General features: G+C 30.0%; 1 protein-coding gene and 1 long non-coding RNA gene across 2 annotated transcripts; both read right to left on the bottom strand.

The window, feature by feature from the left end:
- Positions 1–91: 91 nt before the first annotated feature.
- LOC130671665 (26S proteasome non-ATPase regulatory subunit 13) lies at positions 92–2,932 on the bottom strand. Its single transcript, XM_057475711.1, has 5 exons — positions 2,701–2,932; positions 2,506–2,619; positions 2,090–2,416; positions 687–1,019; positions 92–578 (listed from the first exon to the last, which is right to left on the bottom strand). The coding sequence occupies exons 1-5, from the start codon at positions 2,814–2,816 to the stop codon at positions 311–313; spliced, it is 1,158 nt and encodes a 385-aa protein (XP_057331694.1). The 5' UTR covers positions 2,817–2,932; the 3' UTR covers positions 92–310.
- A 2,481-nt stretch (positions 2,933–5,413) lies between these two features.
- LOC130671164 (uncharacterized) lies at positions 5,414–6,595 on the bottom strand. The gene is made up of 3 exons (XR_008990480.1): positions 6,084–6,595; positions 5,926–5,995; positions 5,414–5,854 (listed from the first exon to the last, which is right to left on the bottom strand). It is a non-coding gene; the product is annotated as an uncharacterized LOC130671164 (long non-coding RNA).
- Between the last annotated feature and the right edge of the window lie 8,713 nt (positions 6,596–15,308).

Here is a 15,308-nt window from a genome sequence, read left to right as displayed (position 1 = left end):
ATACAAAACTGTTGATAAATAAATTTTTATAAAAATAAAATTATTTATATGAATAGTTATTTCAATAATTAAAATTAAAAGAAGAAATAAATTATTTTTTTAACATTTTATTATGAGAAAAATTTTCAATACATAAAAATTGGCCATAAAACATTTTTGCTTCATGATCTGTTAATATTAAATTAAGTTTTGACATGAGTTTTATGTTCGAGTAATTTAAGATGTTAGTATAAAAAATTATTCGATGAAGAAAAAAAATTTTCACAATGAATGAACTGCATTTATTAATATTCAAAATTATATATTTTTATTAAAGAGTTAAGATTTCTGTTGCACGGGATTCAAGTAGATTTTCCATTGTATTTACGTCTTTACACCAATGATCGAGTTGTTGAACCATACTAGCAATTTGAGTACGATCTAGCACACGCGGTTGAACCCAAGTCATATTGACAGTGCCTGCTACCTGATCAATAGCACCACGAACAAGACCTTGAGCAAGTGCTTTCATAACTAATAATTCAACTTCATTGATTGGTAATCGAGTCTCTTGTGAAATTTCAGCAAATGTAAGTTGGCTGTAAATTAAAAAAAACAAACAAAAACAAATACATTATTATAATTACTATTATTACAATACAATTTTAATCATGACCAATTATATTAGTAAATATGTTGATAGTTACCGATTATTGGCCTGTCTTTTGAATGTCATTTCCATGAGACAAAGAAGTGATATTTTTTGCCTTAGTTTTAATTCTTGTGCTGCTAAATCAGCTACTTTAGCCCATTGTGACTTTAATTTTTCTAATGCCGCAATGTCACCAGCATTAAATGCTTGAAGAAGATCAATAAGCCAAGAGTTTGGTGTACCCTTGAGTGATTGTAACACTGGATGAGCTAATAATTCACCGATATTATAAACTCCATCTCCTAGAAGAGCAGCTAAACCTAAGAAAAATGCGTGCTGCTCTTGTTCTTGTTTAGACAAAGTACTTAAATCAATACAGCCCAGATATCTAAATAAAAAATATTTTTTATGGTAAAATCTTATTCTATTCAACACTGGTTTTATTTTTAAAATATATTGTCCCATACTAGTTCAAGAACCTTAAAGGAATAGTGAGTTGGGCAAATTTAGAATGTTTTGAAATTTTGTGAAGGTTTTCTAAACAATATAAATAACGCGGAAAAGAATTGCTATTGGAAAAAGACCCTGTGCGACTATTTTTTGTAAACAAAAAACGATTTTTTCACAACGACCGCGTAAACAAACAGCTCTAAAATGAAAACTATTCATCGAATTAGATCGCCCAAACTCTTACTTTGAAAGGGGAGAATCATAGAAACTGTGAACCAAATTTCAAATCAAAATATTGAAAACTTTTTAAGTAATACATTTTTTAATTCGAAATCACAAATTGATAAACAATAGATCATATCTATAACAATTATTAAAATGTTTATATGGTTATGCGCATATTTTCGAGGGAATAAAAAGACGCTTCTTTGAAGCATTGGCTGAAATCGATAACTCAATTTGCACAAAATTCATTGCAAAAAAACTTTTTTTTTACGAATTTGTAACTCCTAGGGAAAAAATCGTAGCGTCAAAAAGCTTTTTTTTACAATAACTTTTTCACAAATTGAGATATCGAGCTCAGCCAGAGCTCACAAGAAGCTCCTTATTCCTTCAAAAATATGTGCATAAACATACAAAAATATGAATAATTATTAAAGATGTGATCTATTGTTTATCAATTTGCGATTTAGACTTTAAAAATTTGACGAAAAGTTTTAAATCTTTTAATTGGAGATTCGGTACACAGTTTCTATGGTTCTTTCCTTTCAAAATAAGAGTTTGAACTATCTAATTCAATAAGTAGTTTTCATTTTGAAGCTGTTTGTTTACGCGGTCGCGGCAAAAAAATCGTTCGTTGTTTATACAAAATAGTCGCACAGGATTATTTTCCGATATCAATTCTTTTTCGCGTTATTTATAGTTTGGAACAATTCCACAAAATTTCAAAACGTTTCAAATTTGTCCACCTCAACACGTATCTGAAATTCTTATTTGACTGGACTATACCTTAATGCTGTGCGGTAATATTCAGCATGTTTTCCTTGCAATCGATATAATCTGCTAGCTAAAAGATAAAATCTTCCATGAACTGTAGTAATACCATCAGCGTTATCAAGCATTGTCTCAACATCATCGATTATTTTTTTAGTTTTGTCTTCATCATGAAGTTTATCCAAAAGAATTTGTCCTTGTAATACTTTACATAATGCAATTGCTTCATTATTATTGGTTACTTTGGGCTCAGTTTTTTCTAAAAATTCAACAGCTTCTTCTTTATTTGTAAATTGTTCAATAACATGGGCTAATATCTCCACAAAAGATAAAGCATTTATTCTGAAAATAAATTATTATATTTTATATAGTTTTGTTTTTAAAGGTCATGGTATTTTTCATAACAATTAAATTAACTGTAAAATTCTTACTTATTTTCGAATGTTGATAAGAAATTTTTATACAATTGTACAAGACTGTCGCCTTTTTGGAGTGCTGGATGCTTTACAAAAGTCTCTAATTTTAAAGTAAGCTGGTGCCAAAGCCTAAAAATTACCCGTCATATTGTTTACTGGTTATTTAACTTGAATAATATTGTTATTTCATGTAATGCATAAGTTACTTACTTTTTATTATAAAGCTCTTCTAATTGAGCCCAATCAGCGGCTAATTCTTTATCTGTGACATTTTGTCTTTGACTTAAAAATGTATTAACATCTTTGGACCCTGTAGCGACTGCCATGTTTATGTATTGACTAACGATGACCGGCACAATCGTTGAAATAAACTATACAACGTACCGTTGCGTACCGTGTATGAATTCTTTCAAGATTACCAGAATAGCAAGGTTACTACAATAGGGAGGTTGGGGTTGGGACAAGTTTGTGTCGCTGGTTTCTTTTTTTATTGCATGTCATTTTTTTCTATGAAAACACTACCATAATATCGTGTGTGTCTGTAGCATTTCAGAGCGATGGTTAATCGTTCCGTGATTTTCAATACCGATAGTAGTAAAGAGTTCTTCACTTTTGTTATATCTGTTAGATGCCGTTACTTTAATATTCAAAACTTTTATATAATTCTTTAAAAAATTAAAAACCACGGGATCATACATGGTATTGATCATGAATAATACATTCATAAGCAATAATTTTTATCGGGGTAGTTTTGCTTGTAGGGAAAATGAAAACAATAATAGTATACTTGTATCTGAAAATTCCTACAAAAAAAGATGACGGACTGAATAAAAATTATAAAAAATTAGTTCATGCTTTATAAAGTTTATACAAAATATTGTGATGAATATTAATGACTCTGTAGACTTAATAAAAAAAATAGTTCGTTTTATATTTTTGCACGCCTCATAAGCGAAGCGTTGGGGTAGTGCTCTACTCTCAACACGTCAAGGTCAAGCAATTTTCTGGCCTTAAGATGACTCTATTACGTTGATATTTCATCGATAGGATAATATGAGTACACGTATATCAAGAAAAGACTTGAGAAAACTTATTTTATGTTTTTTAAAGAACATTGGTTCTGCTACTTTAAAGAAAAAACGAGTTTGAAAAAAATTTTACTTGGACGTCCGGATGTCTGTATGTATTAATTCTATTGAGATGTAGTCAGAATAACTGCCGAAAAAATTATCGTATCGAGAGCGGTTTTTTTTTATTTTGTTAAGAATTTTTTCAAGATGAACCCTTTCGATATTCACTATCGTAGTTTCTATCATTTTTTTAATATTAAATTAAAAGTGATGACTGATAGCATTTTTGTATACAAAATCCCGTGTATATTTTTTTCCACTGATGCTACTTCTGACGGATATTTTTGCAAACCTCATATATATAGATATATTCTGTTATGAGCCTTTTACCGGTGCTGCGTCCAGGCGGCTTTTTTTTTGCACAACTCTTTTTTACTTTCTTTCTATTTTTTTGACGTCAAAAGTTGTCATAAAAAGTAGCGTGATAGTAGCAAAAATTTTTTTTTTTATTTAATCTATAATTTAGGAATACAAGTTATTTTGACTTTAAAATTAAATAAGCGTTATGAGGCGTGCACTTTTGGATTTTCCAAACTTTTTATTTTTTTTTCTTCAAATAATCTCACTTAAATAGCAACAAATACTATTGTGGCATGTGAATCTTACAGCTGTAACCAGTGATATATATTTTATTAATTTATTAAACATGTTTTTCAGGGATGACCCTGAAGTTAGCCGACATCCGACATTTTGAAAATTAAAAATTCCTTAACTTTAAGAAAAAAAATTTTTTTCGGATTTAAAACAAATACTCGTGTTTATTCTTACAAAATTAAGACTTTTATTTTTTTAGTTTAGTAAAAAAATAATTATCTGCGTCATAATTCAAAAATTAAAATTTAAATCATTTATTTCTAGGTTCTAAAGTGATACGAAAATCAAAAGCTTGCTCTGTTTACTTACCATTTCTAAAAATCTACACGAGTATTTTTTTATTTTTTCGATTATCGATTCTAATTCCTGAAGTTAGCCGACATCAGACATTTTTTAATTTAAAAATTCTCTAACTTTTGAAAAAAAATGTTTTTTTTAAATTGAAAAAAATACTCGTGTTTATTTTTCTGTGATTTAAACGAGTAATTTTTAAAAAATAAAAAAATATAAATATATTAGTCATAATTCAAAAACTAACATTTCAATCATGTATTTTTTGATTATAGATTAATATAAAAATTAAAAGTTTGCTCCACTTAATTATTATTTTTCGAAATCTACACGTGTATTTTTTTATTTTTATAATTTTAAATTCTAATTCCTGAAATTAGCCGATATGTGGCATTTTTTAAATAAAATATTACATAACTTTCAAAGCAAACCTTTGTAACCGGGATTTGGTTATTATTACAACATCATGCTCGGGAAATAACTAGAACCTGGTGGCTGCCTACGGTAACTGGACAACGAGGGATAATTGAACGGCTTGCAGGCACACCGTCAAAAGTAAAAATTTCAGAAGTATACCCAGATAGCACACCTGATCGAAAGTTAACGTCAAGTTAGAAGAGAAACTTTGCGTAAATCTATTGCCGGAATCGGACACTAAGTTGCGTGTAAGAGTTGATGCTAAAGAGTTAACACAAACTTCAGAGAAACTTTCGTTTATGTCACAAGCCAAAAGAAATTTTCGGTTACTTACCAAAAAACCGTACATCGGTAATGTAGACTGGTAAAAAAATTCCCTATCTTACCAACCACAAAAAAGTAGGCGGTAGATGGCGGTACTGTTGAAACGAGACTCGAAGATGTAAATTTCTCAAATATTTTTAAATTATATAAAAAAATTATAATTTTAAATTTTCTTTTATTGATAAATTAGAGCACATTAACCAACTTACAGTACGTCAATTACTTATGGTTTTCAAACCTACACAACGATAATAAACAATAAATAACTAGTGATATTATAAAAAGAAAACGATACAATTAAGTTTCATGATAAACAATAAGAAATAAAAATTATTATCACTCAGTGACAGATGGATCAATCACAGGCTGATCAGCACTTTTGGAATATAAATGAACATTTTTTAAAGTAATTCTTTTGCCTTTCTTCTTCCCGTTTTTCTTTTCACTTCTCGACTGACTTCCATTTTCTTTACCGTCTTGATCCACCGTTTCTTCACCCGAGCTATCTGCACTTTTATTTACTCGAGCACACGCTGCCGTAAGTGCTTTTCGAAAATTTATTACGTGAACAGCCAAGGAATAATTTGAGTAACTCTTAAGCATCACAGCTAAAAATAAAAAAAGATTAACTAATAAAACTATAGGGATATTAATATTACTTAAGATAAAAAAATACTACCTCGATGGAGGAAAATCACAGGTCTTCACGTCATACAATATGTAATGATTATGTTGACAATTGTATGATACTAAAAAAATAAAATATTATACTTTTAATATATGTATACTCAATTTTTCATATTGTCATAATTACTAAGAAAATAATTGAATACTTACTTACGATTACATTAAATTGTTGTTTGTTGATAGTTCATTGTTTTTTCTACTCTTTTTGCTACATAGCGATTAATTTACATGCATGTCATAAATTAACATAATTTTTTGAATCAATCAACTACAACCCTGATGAGCACATTATAAAAATTACTATTTATAAATAATCAATTCTTGGATTTAAAAATAATAAATTTTTTAATTTATTAATTTAATAATAAATTAATTTTAATTATGTACAAATCTACATAGAACAAATTTCAAAACACAATGTATATTTTTTTGTTTTTTAAATAATTTATTGCAAATTTTGAACTTTACAGTATTTCAGCTGCAGTTTTTTTTAGGTTAGTAGCAAATGTCAACTTGACGTTATTTTTATAAAATACCTTATGTCTTAAATAATGAGTAAAAATACATGTAACTTCACTTTAACAGTTGCTATTCAAAGTATAGAAAATAAAATAATGCCAACTTCTAACAATAATTCATCCGCAACTTCACATTTGTAGTTACTATACAACTTTTCCACCTAAACTTATGGTTGAATTCCGGCAATATATTCACGTTAACTTTAAGAGCGAATTGAACGCAGTTTGCGGATAACAGTTACAAATGAAATAGTTAACGCAAAGTTTAACTTGACTTGATGTTAACTGTTGAAGTGTTATGTCCTCAGTGGCCTCAGGTGCCTCCACCTGTTAATTAATTAGTGAACTTGAGATCCATAAATAGGCGCGCATTTAAATTTCATTTGAAATTATATATTAACATCTCACAACACTTATTGCGTCTTATCAATATTTAATCAATAATTTGAATAATAAATCGTCGTGGCACATACTTATTAAATTATATATTTTTATTATAAGAAACTTTAAATAAATAGATAAATAAATCTTTATTTTGTATTCAGAGAAATATAAATACAGTTTGAGTGGTCTTGGAACGTTTCCTGTCACCCGATACTTAAAACCTAAACAAAACACACGCATAAAAATCATGAATAGGCCCTTGTTCTATAGTTAACAGTAAATATGGTTATAAACAAATGCATACTCTATAAACAAATAAGAAAAAGATATATTTGATAAATAAATGTTACTTATAAATGAAAACCATATCACAAGAACTCAATTATTATTGTTAACATATATACATATTAAATAAAGAGTGACTCGTATAATAAATAAATTAATAGAAATATAGAAATATAACATTAGAATAACTATAATGATGTTTCACGATAAATGATAATGTCAATCGTATCAATTAATTAAATATAGAATAATTATAAAAGAATACACCTCTGATAGTCTAGAATATTTAACTGAAAGATTGTATCCAAATACAGGAAAATAGAATATAAATAATATAAGTAATAAGTAAAGTCATAGAATGGGTAAAGTAAAGAACGTAAATATGTAAGTTTATGTCTCGAATTAGTATTAGTAAAAAGTATAAGTATATTTGGTAAAGAACATGGATATATATATATATATATATGTGTATGTGTGTATGTATGTATGTATATGTGTATATATATGTATATATATATATATATATATATATATATATATGTATATATATGTATATATATATATATATATATATATATATATATATGTGTATATATGTGTATGTATGTATGTATGTATGTATATATATATATATATGTATATTGTATGAGCCTGAGTGTGAACATGAGAGTAGTGGGGAGAAGTTGGAGAGTAGAGGTCAGAGATCTCTCTGCCGTCTGATGTAACTTCACTTCTCTCCGAGAACTATTGACGAGCACAACTGTTATTACTGATCAAATCTAATCTACACTTTATAATAAAACTCAGTCTTCAGATAAAAGTTATTTTATCAATTACATCTATCCTTATCCATAATTTCATTATTTCATATTAAATAATAATCATAATTATCATCATCATCATAGTCAACAATAAATTTATCACTGTTTTCAAATTCAAAATTGGTCCCGCGTGACAACGAACTGCCCACTGTCCAGGAGGTGGCGTCAGCTCCGATCCTAGTAACCTCCCAGGACATAACAACTGGTGACAGCGGTGGGATTGTCACACCAACTGGGATCAACGCGAATCTGTAATATCAACAGCATTCTGCAAAAACCTGATTGGTCCATCAACGTTTTGAAATTCAAAAGCACCATCGAGCGTATGTTCTGCATCTCTCCCGGCGTTCCAGTAAATTCATCGGCGATCTCCTGCTTCCAGAGGGTCAATCCAACTGCAAGGGGTCATCTACGAGGAAACTTCGGGCTGACAGAAGATATTAGTGAAGTGAAATTGTGTAGTGCGATATTAAAAAGGGCAATTTCGCGAGTGAAAAGTGAAAAGTGATTATTTTTAAGGTATTTTATTTGTATAAATTCTGCAATCTGTAAGTCGTTTTAGGAAGTATTATTTTATATCAAAACTAAAGTCATTTTTAAGGAAATCCTGTAACTATTTACATATGAAATTCAGTGATTGTTAAGATTTTGATAGTTTGAAAATTGCTATTAGAGATAAGTTTGCGTCGAAATAAGTACACATTATACTATTTCGTATTGTTCACAATTCCATAAACTTTATAATTATAATTTAAAGTTCAACTGTAATTTGATATAGGATTTCCTTAATATATTAAACATAGTAATCAGATAGAATCTAGACTATAGAAACATTAATATAATTTGAGGCGAAAATGTCTAATTTAGTGACTCCAGACGAACGTATTTTGGACGCGAGCACTGACGTGGTGATTGGTTCTATCGACATTCTGAACACTAATAATGACGATTTTTCTTCTACCTCCTCTTCTACAATCCCTAACAACGTGGCAACCCCTGTTCATGACCCAAATCGCGTAACAATCGAAACAACATTTACGCGTAACGGAAACAATGAACATAATTATGCTACTAATAATTTAATTCATACAGATAATTCTCAATTTTTGAGTATCAAAGACGCTATAAACCTTATACCCGTATTCAATGGAGAAAATATGCCGGTCAATAATTTTATCGAACTTTGTAAGCAAACCGTGAATCTAATACATCCATCTGGTAAATTGTATTTAACTCAGTTGATAAAATCTCGTATCTCGGGTAAAGCCAGCAAATATATTTCAAATCAATCGGGATTAACATTTGAAGGGGTTTTGGGAAATCTTAAAAGAGCTCTAGCGCCGAGTAGAACTCTATCTCAATGGCAATCATTACTGTCTAATATTTGTCAAAAGGATGGTGAAACTATCGTAGATTACGTTACTAGAATCAACGAAATCGTTCAAGGAACGTCAGAAGTAATTATTGATAAACATTCGGGTGAAATACGAACCGGGTTATTAGCTAGTACACAAGAAGGAGCTCGAGATAGTTTCATACGGGGTCTTAGGGGAGAGTTGGGATTATGGGTTGCTAGTCAAAAACCTCTTACTCTGTCGCGAGCAGTAGATCTTGCCGTAGAACTAGAAAAGGAGTTGGAACAAAGAAATTCACTTTTTAAAATACATTCCTATTGTAGAAATAATCCTTACCCTGACCAATATTCCATCGGTAGTTCCCAAAATCATATAAGAATTTCGAGCAATAATTATGGAGATAAAAGGAACTATAACAATAATAGACCGCCGCAGGAATCATCAACTAAAAACCATCAAGCTACCGTACGGGTAACTCAGACACATAACAATGGCAATATGAGACGACTTGACCATAATTCGATTAATTGTTTTTCTTGTGGAGGCCGAGGACATTATAAAAAAGACTGTAATAACTCCATGAGGGTAATTTGCTCAATATGTTCTAAGCCTGGCCATCTCGCGCAAGTCTGTAAAAATAGATTTACTTGGGTTAGACAAAATAACACAACCTCAAACCAAAATTTCAATGCATACAACGACCAACAAACTGACAATACAGCCCATACAGAAGACCAAATGGAACAACAACTTAGTGAAAATGACGCTTCCATAAGACTCACAACAACAAAGCATATTACCCCACCGTGTATAACTATTACTAGCGATGAACTACTTAATTTAGAGAAATTCTAATTTTTGATAGATTCTGGAGTATTAATTATAAGCCGATATTAATTTATTCTCCAGCTCTCCACTTTTAAAACCTTTCATCGCGACAACAAACACTTCCTTCTATATTCTCGGTGCGATTCTCAGCCAAAAAGACATTAGAAAGGACCTTCCTACTACTCTACCTCTGAACTCCTGAAAGTCACAGATCATAAATCATTAGTGTGAGCTCATAGAATTAAAAATTCTATATCCCAACTCCTACATTGGTTGCTGAAATACGGAAATATGAATATGAAGTCATTAATAGGGAAGGGCAATTGAACGCTAATGCTGATGCGCTCTCTTGAAACCCCGTTGACATATAATTAATCAATATATTATTGACTGAGAACACAAAGTTTTGGAAACCACTTCTTGAGGATAAACTCATAGGAAATAGTAGGTTGAGTAATGGCATGAATGATAAAAAAAAAAAGAGATAAAAAAAAAAGAGAATGTGAAAGAAATTATGGCATCGACTCCCAGGGGTTGTTGGACAACCCCCTCCAAATATAGTGGCGTAAACAGCAAGTTTATGGCTACCCTTAGCACGTTGTGCAAATATCTGAAGGATAGAGATGCCTTCCCGACGACTCGCCGACCTGACGTTGAGGCGGAAAGCGAGCCTCGAACGAGGACAGTACTCTCCTCCCAGGGAGACGAGTTGTTGGATAAGAATGTGGCATCCCTCTTCAGAGGGGCTTATCAGCCCTGTCCCTTTGGGTGGTTGGACCACCCAGCAGTTGTTGTACCGAGCTCGGATGTCGTGTGGGGGTTTGAGTCCCCCATGCATGAGATGCCAGAGAGGACGTCCTCGCCTGAAATGTATGAAAAATGAAAGAGACATTATAAAAATGCATGCTTAAGTACTAACATTAAAGTTATCTAAAAGAAGTGAAACTAATTTATATTTACATATTCTGGAATCAGCAACAAATGTTTGCAGTCATAAATATCTAGTTTTCTTATATCCGGTTAAAACCAACCTTCCTGCCAATCCTTTTAATGACAATGATACTTTTCCTGAACCGATTTTAAATGAAGATCTTTATTCCTCAAACGATAAACCTGACAAAAACCCTGAAAACCCTGAACAGCTGACGAAAAGAATCAGAAAATCAACCTTACTTGTTGTATATTCGGAGACTGGGGATGGAATATTGACAGAGGGAGACAATATTGCTCATTTCTAGTCTGCCGATTATAAGTCAAGAAACACAAATAAAAGTTGCTGAAAGTCTAGACAGAGCTAAATTCGAATCAAAAGAATAGGACGACCCTAATAGGTTTTCCAGAGAAGATTGGGTATTTTTTGTAAATGACGCGAAAACCAACGAACTTGATCCTAACTATACAGGTCTTTATAAATTTACCGAAACCTGGAATAAAGAAACGTAGCTACCCAATTCACCACGTCACGTACCAAAGTTGTTCATACAAACAAATTCAAATTAGCATATCTGAAATAATATAACATAATTAATAAGAAATTCTAAGTATAACTTGAATAAAATTTTCATAAAAATTCGTCAAAAGACTATAAAAATATATTACCTTGTTGATTCGTACAATACTTCATAGCCTTGATTTTAATTTTGCTAACATATAAACACCGTATTAAAAACCACAACGAATTGAGGAAAACGTAGTCTTGCGCACAAAAAGGGGACAGAGAAAAGTACATTATAAGTGTATATAACAGATAAACTTATAAGTATCTATGTAAAACTATACTTACATGTACAACGGCTAAACGTAAATATTATGTATAACCTGAGTTAATACCTATTGTTAGTTTAAGTCATGAAAAATTATCCTTTTGAAATTGTGAATGTGCGACTACGATTTAACACCCAGTAATAGAATTATTTATCGATAATTTTCTTGCAAAATATTCATTTCATTCTGAAATAGTCATTAGCTATCATTACATATCATTATACACGCATGTACAAACGAAACAAAAATTCGACAAACGATATGTCGAATTTTCATTAACGGGGGAGGTGTTATGTCCTCAGTGGCCTCAGGTGCCTCCACCTGTTAATTAATTAGTGAACTTGAGATCCATAAATAGGCGCGCATTTAAATTTCATTTGAAATTATATATTAACATCTCACAACACTTATTGCGTCTTATCAATATTTAATCAATAATTTGAATAATAAATCGTCGTGGCACATACTTATTAAATTATATATTTTTATTATAAGAAACTTTAAATAAATAGATAAATAAATCTTTATTTTGTATTCAGAGAAATATAAATACAGTTTGAGTGGTCTTGGAACGTTTCCTGTCACCCGATACTTAAAACCTAAACAAAACACACGCATAAAAATCATGAATAGGCCCTTGTTCTATAGTTAACAGTAAATATGGTTATAAACAAATGCATACTCTATAAACAAATAAGAAAAAGATATATTTGATAAATAAATGTTACTTATAAATGAAAACCATATCACAAGAACTCAATTATTATTGTTAACATATATACATATTAAATAAAGAGTGACTCGTATAATAAATAAATTAATAGAAATATAGAAATATAACATTAGAATAACTATAATGATGTTTCACGATAAATGATAATGTCAATCGTATCAATTAATTAAATATAGAATAATTATAAAAGAATACACCTCTGATAGTCTAGAATATTTAACTGAAAGATTGTATCCAAATACAGGAAAATAGAATATAAATAATATAAGTAATAAGTAAAGTCATAGAATGGGTAAAGTAAAGAACGTAAATATGTAAGTTTATGTCTCGAATTAGTATTAGTAAAAAGTATAAGTATATTTGGTAAAGAACATGGATATATATATATATATATATGTGTATGTGTGTATGTATGTATGTATATGTGTATATATATGTATATATATATATATATATATATATATATATATGTATATATATGTATATATATATATATATATATATATATATATGTGTATATATGTGTATGTATGTATGTATGTATGTATATATATATATATATGTATATTGTATGAGCCTGAGTGTGAACATGAGAGTAGTGGGGAGAAGTTGGAGAGTAGAGGTCAGAGATCTCTCTGCCGTCTGATGTAACTTCACTTCTCTCCGAGAACTATTGACGAGCACAACTGTTATTACTGATCAAATCTAATCTACACTTTATAATAAAACTCAGTCTTCAGATAAAAGTTATTTTATCAATTACATCTATCCTTATCCATAATTTCATTATTTCATATTAAATAATAATCATAATTATCATCATCATCATAGTCAACAATAAATTTATCACTGTTTTCAAATTCAAAATTGGTCCCGCGTGACAACGAACTGCCCACTGTCCAGGAGGTGGCGTCAGCTCCGATCCTAGTAACCTCCCAGGACATAACAGAAGTACAACTAGTTATACTACAACTCTGGCTATCTGGGATACCAACTTCAGAAACTCACAGTTAGGAATGTAAAAAATAAAGATGGTTCATAATTCAGAATGACAAATTATCACCTTGTCAAAAACATCGAATCTCTAATCTTTATATCAACACATACTCAGAATTTACAATATTCATTCTTTCGTAATAAAGAATTAACAATATTTAGAATGACAATATTTCAGAAATCCAATACTTCCGAAATTTCAAACTACGAACGCCAATTCTTCAGAATTACATTTTATACGAATGACCATTTTAGTAAAATTTTCTAAGCTTTGCTGACAGTCGGTTTTACAGACTTTCCCTATGAATTTACCATTATCATGTGAGTGCTTTGGCGGATTGATTGGGTTTAAAAAATTTGTATGACTCGTTATGTAATAATTATATATGAATTTTACGAGTTTAATTTGTATGAAACGATTATATTGAATGTACTGAATTAAGATAGAAGTGCTATTTGTGGCCAGTAATAATTAAGTTCTAATAACTCTCTAAACATGAATAAGTGAAAATAAGTGAAGATTTACTAATGCCAAGTGCAAACCGAACCACTAATTTCAAAAAGTGGTTCGGTTGGCACTCAGAATTAGTGAATATTGACTTATTCATGTTTAGAAAGAATAGTTGAGTTATAATTATTTAAGCTTCAACATAAAATCGTAAAATTAGTGACATAATTTTTTTAACACATACTAATAAACAATATAATCTCATCTGTTTAAAAATAGTTTATAGATTTTAAATATTATCAATTTAACTAAACTAAATTTTAATCGAAACTAATCTTGATGTATATCAGTATATACCCTGTCCAAAAATTCTTGTAGAATCCACGTAACTGCGACAAAAACCGCATAGAATCCTATAGACTGTATTGGTTTTAATGCCGTTTTTGTCGCATGTGATTGGATTCTATGGGAATTTTCGGATTATTATTATTGTAACTTAATTATTATTAATGCTTGTGTGATGAATAAAAATACAGCCTAAATCAAATCCAGATGCATTTTTTATTTATAAATTTATAATTAACATATATGTTTATGTTTTATTAGGTCCAATATTTTAAATAATAATTATAATTCAAGAACAATTGATTCATTCTATTGGACATTGATCCGTGTATTATTTTCAATATCTTATTTGAATTTTATTTTATAATTCATATAGGATAGAAGTACCATTTTTGGCCACTTTAGTACCAGTTTTGGTTACTTCAAAAATTTTAATAAAATAATACGCAAAGTACGTAGTGACATGATAGATTTTTTTTAATTCATTTAAAGGGAATTTTTAACTTCCCGCTAAGAAAATTGTAAATTTTCAAAAATTCGGGAAGTTATTAGTTTCGGTCCGATTGACGAAAATTGAATTTCCATCAGATGTCGACGTTTCGAGGTCCTAAGAAGCTATTCTGACTAATTTCACGATGATGTCCGAGTGTATGTATGTGTGTACGTACGTACGTACGTACGTATGCATGTATGTAAATATTCATAACTCTTGAACGGATGAACCGATTTTGATCGTTGAGGTGTCATTCAACGCGGCTTGTTAATGTCTTGAAGCCGTGAAAATTTGAACTTAATCGGTAGGGTGCGTTCAGAGATATTTAAAAAATAAAATTTTTTCGAAAATGTTTTATTTGAATAACTTTTAATTTGATCGATGGATTGATTCCAAAATTTAATC

The sequence above is a fragment of the Microplitis mediator genome, chromosome 7, assembly GCF_029852145.1.
Source record: "Microplitis mediator isolate UGA2020A chromosome 7, iyMicMedi2.1, whole genome shotgun sequence".
Classification (NCBI taxonomy): domain Eukaryota; kingdom Metazoa; phylum Arthropoda; class Insecta; order Hymenoptera; family Braconidae; genus Microplitis; species Microplitis mediator.
This window is presented reverse-complemented; position numbering and strand designations above follow the sequence as displayed.

Excerpts from the sequence above, each read along its gene's own strand:
- LOC130671665 (XM_057475711.1), bottom strand. The coding sequence starts at position 2,816 with ATGGCAGTCGCTACAGGGTCCAAAGATGTTAATACATTTTTAAGTCAA. Across the intron at positions 2,417-2,505 it reads TTATCAACATTCGAAAATAA|AATAAATGCTTTATCTTTTG; the intron begins GTAAGAATTTTA and ends ATTTATTTTCAG. Across the intron at positions 579-686 it reads AAAAGACAGGCCAATAATCG|CCAACTTACATTTGCTGAAA; the intron begins GTAACTATCAAC and ends TTTAATTTACAG.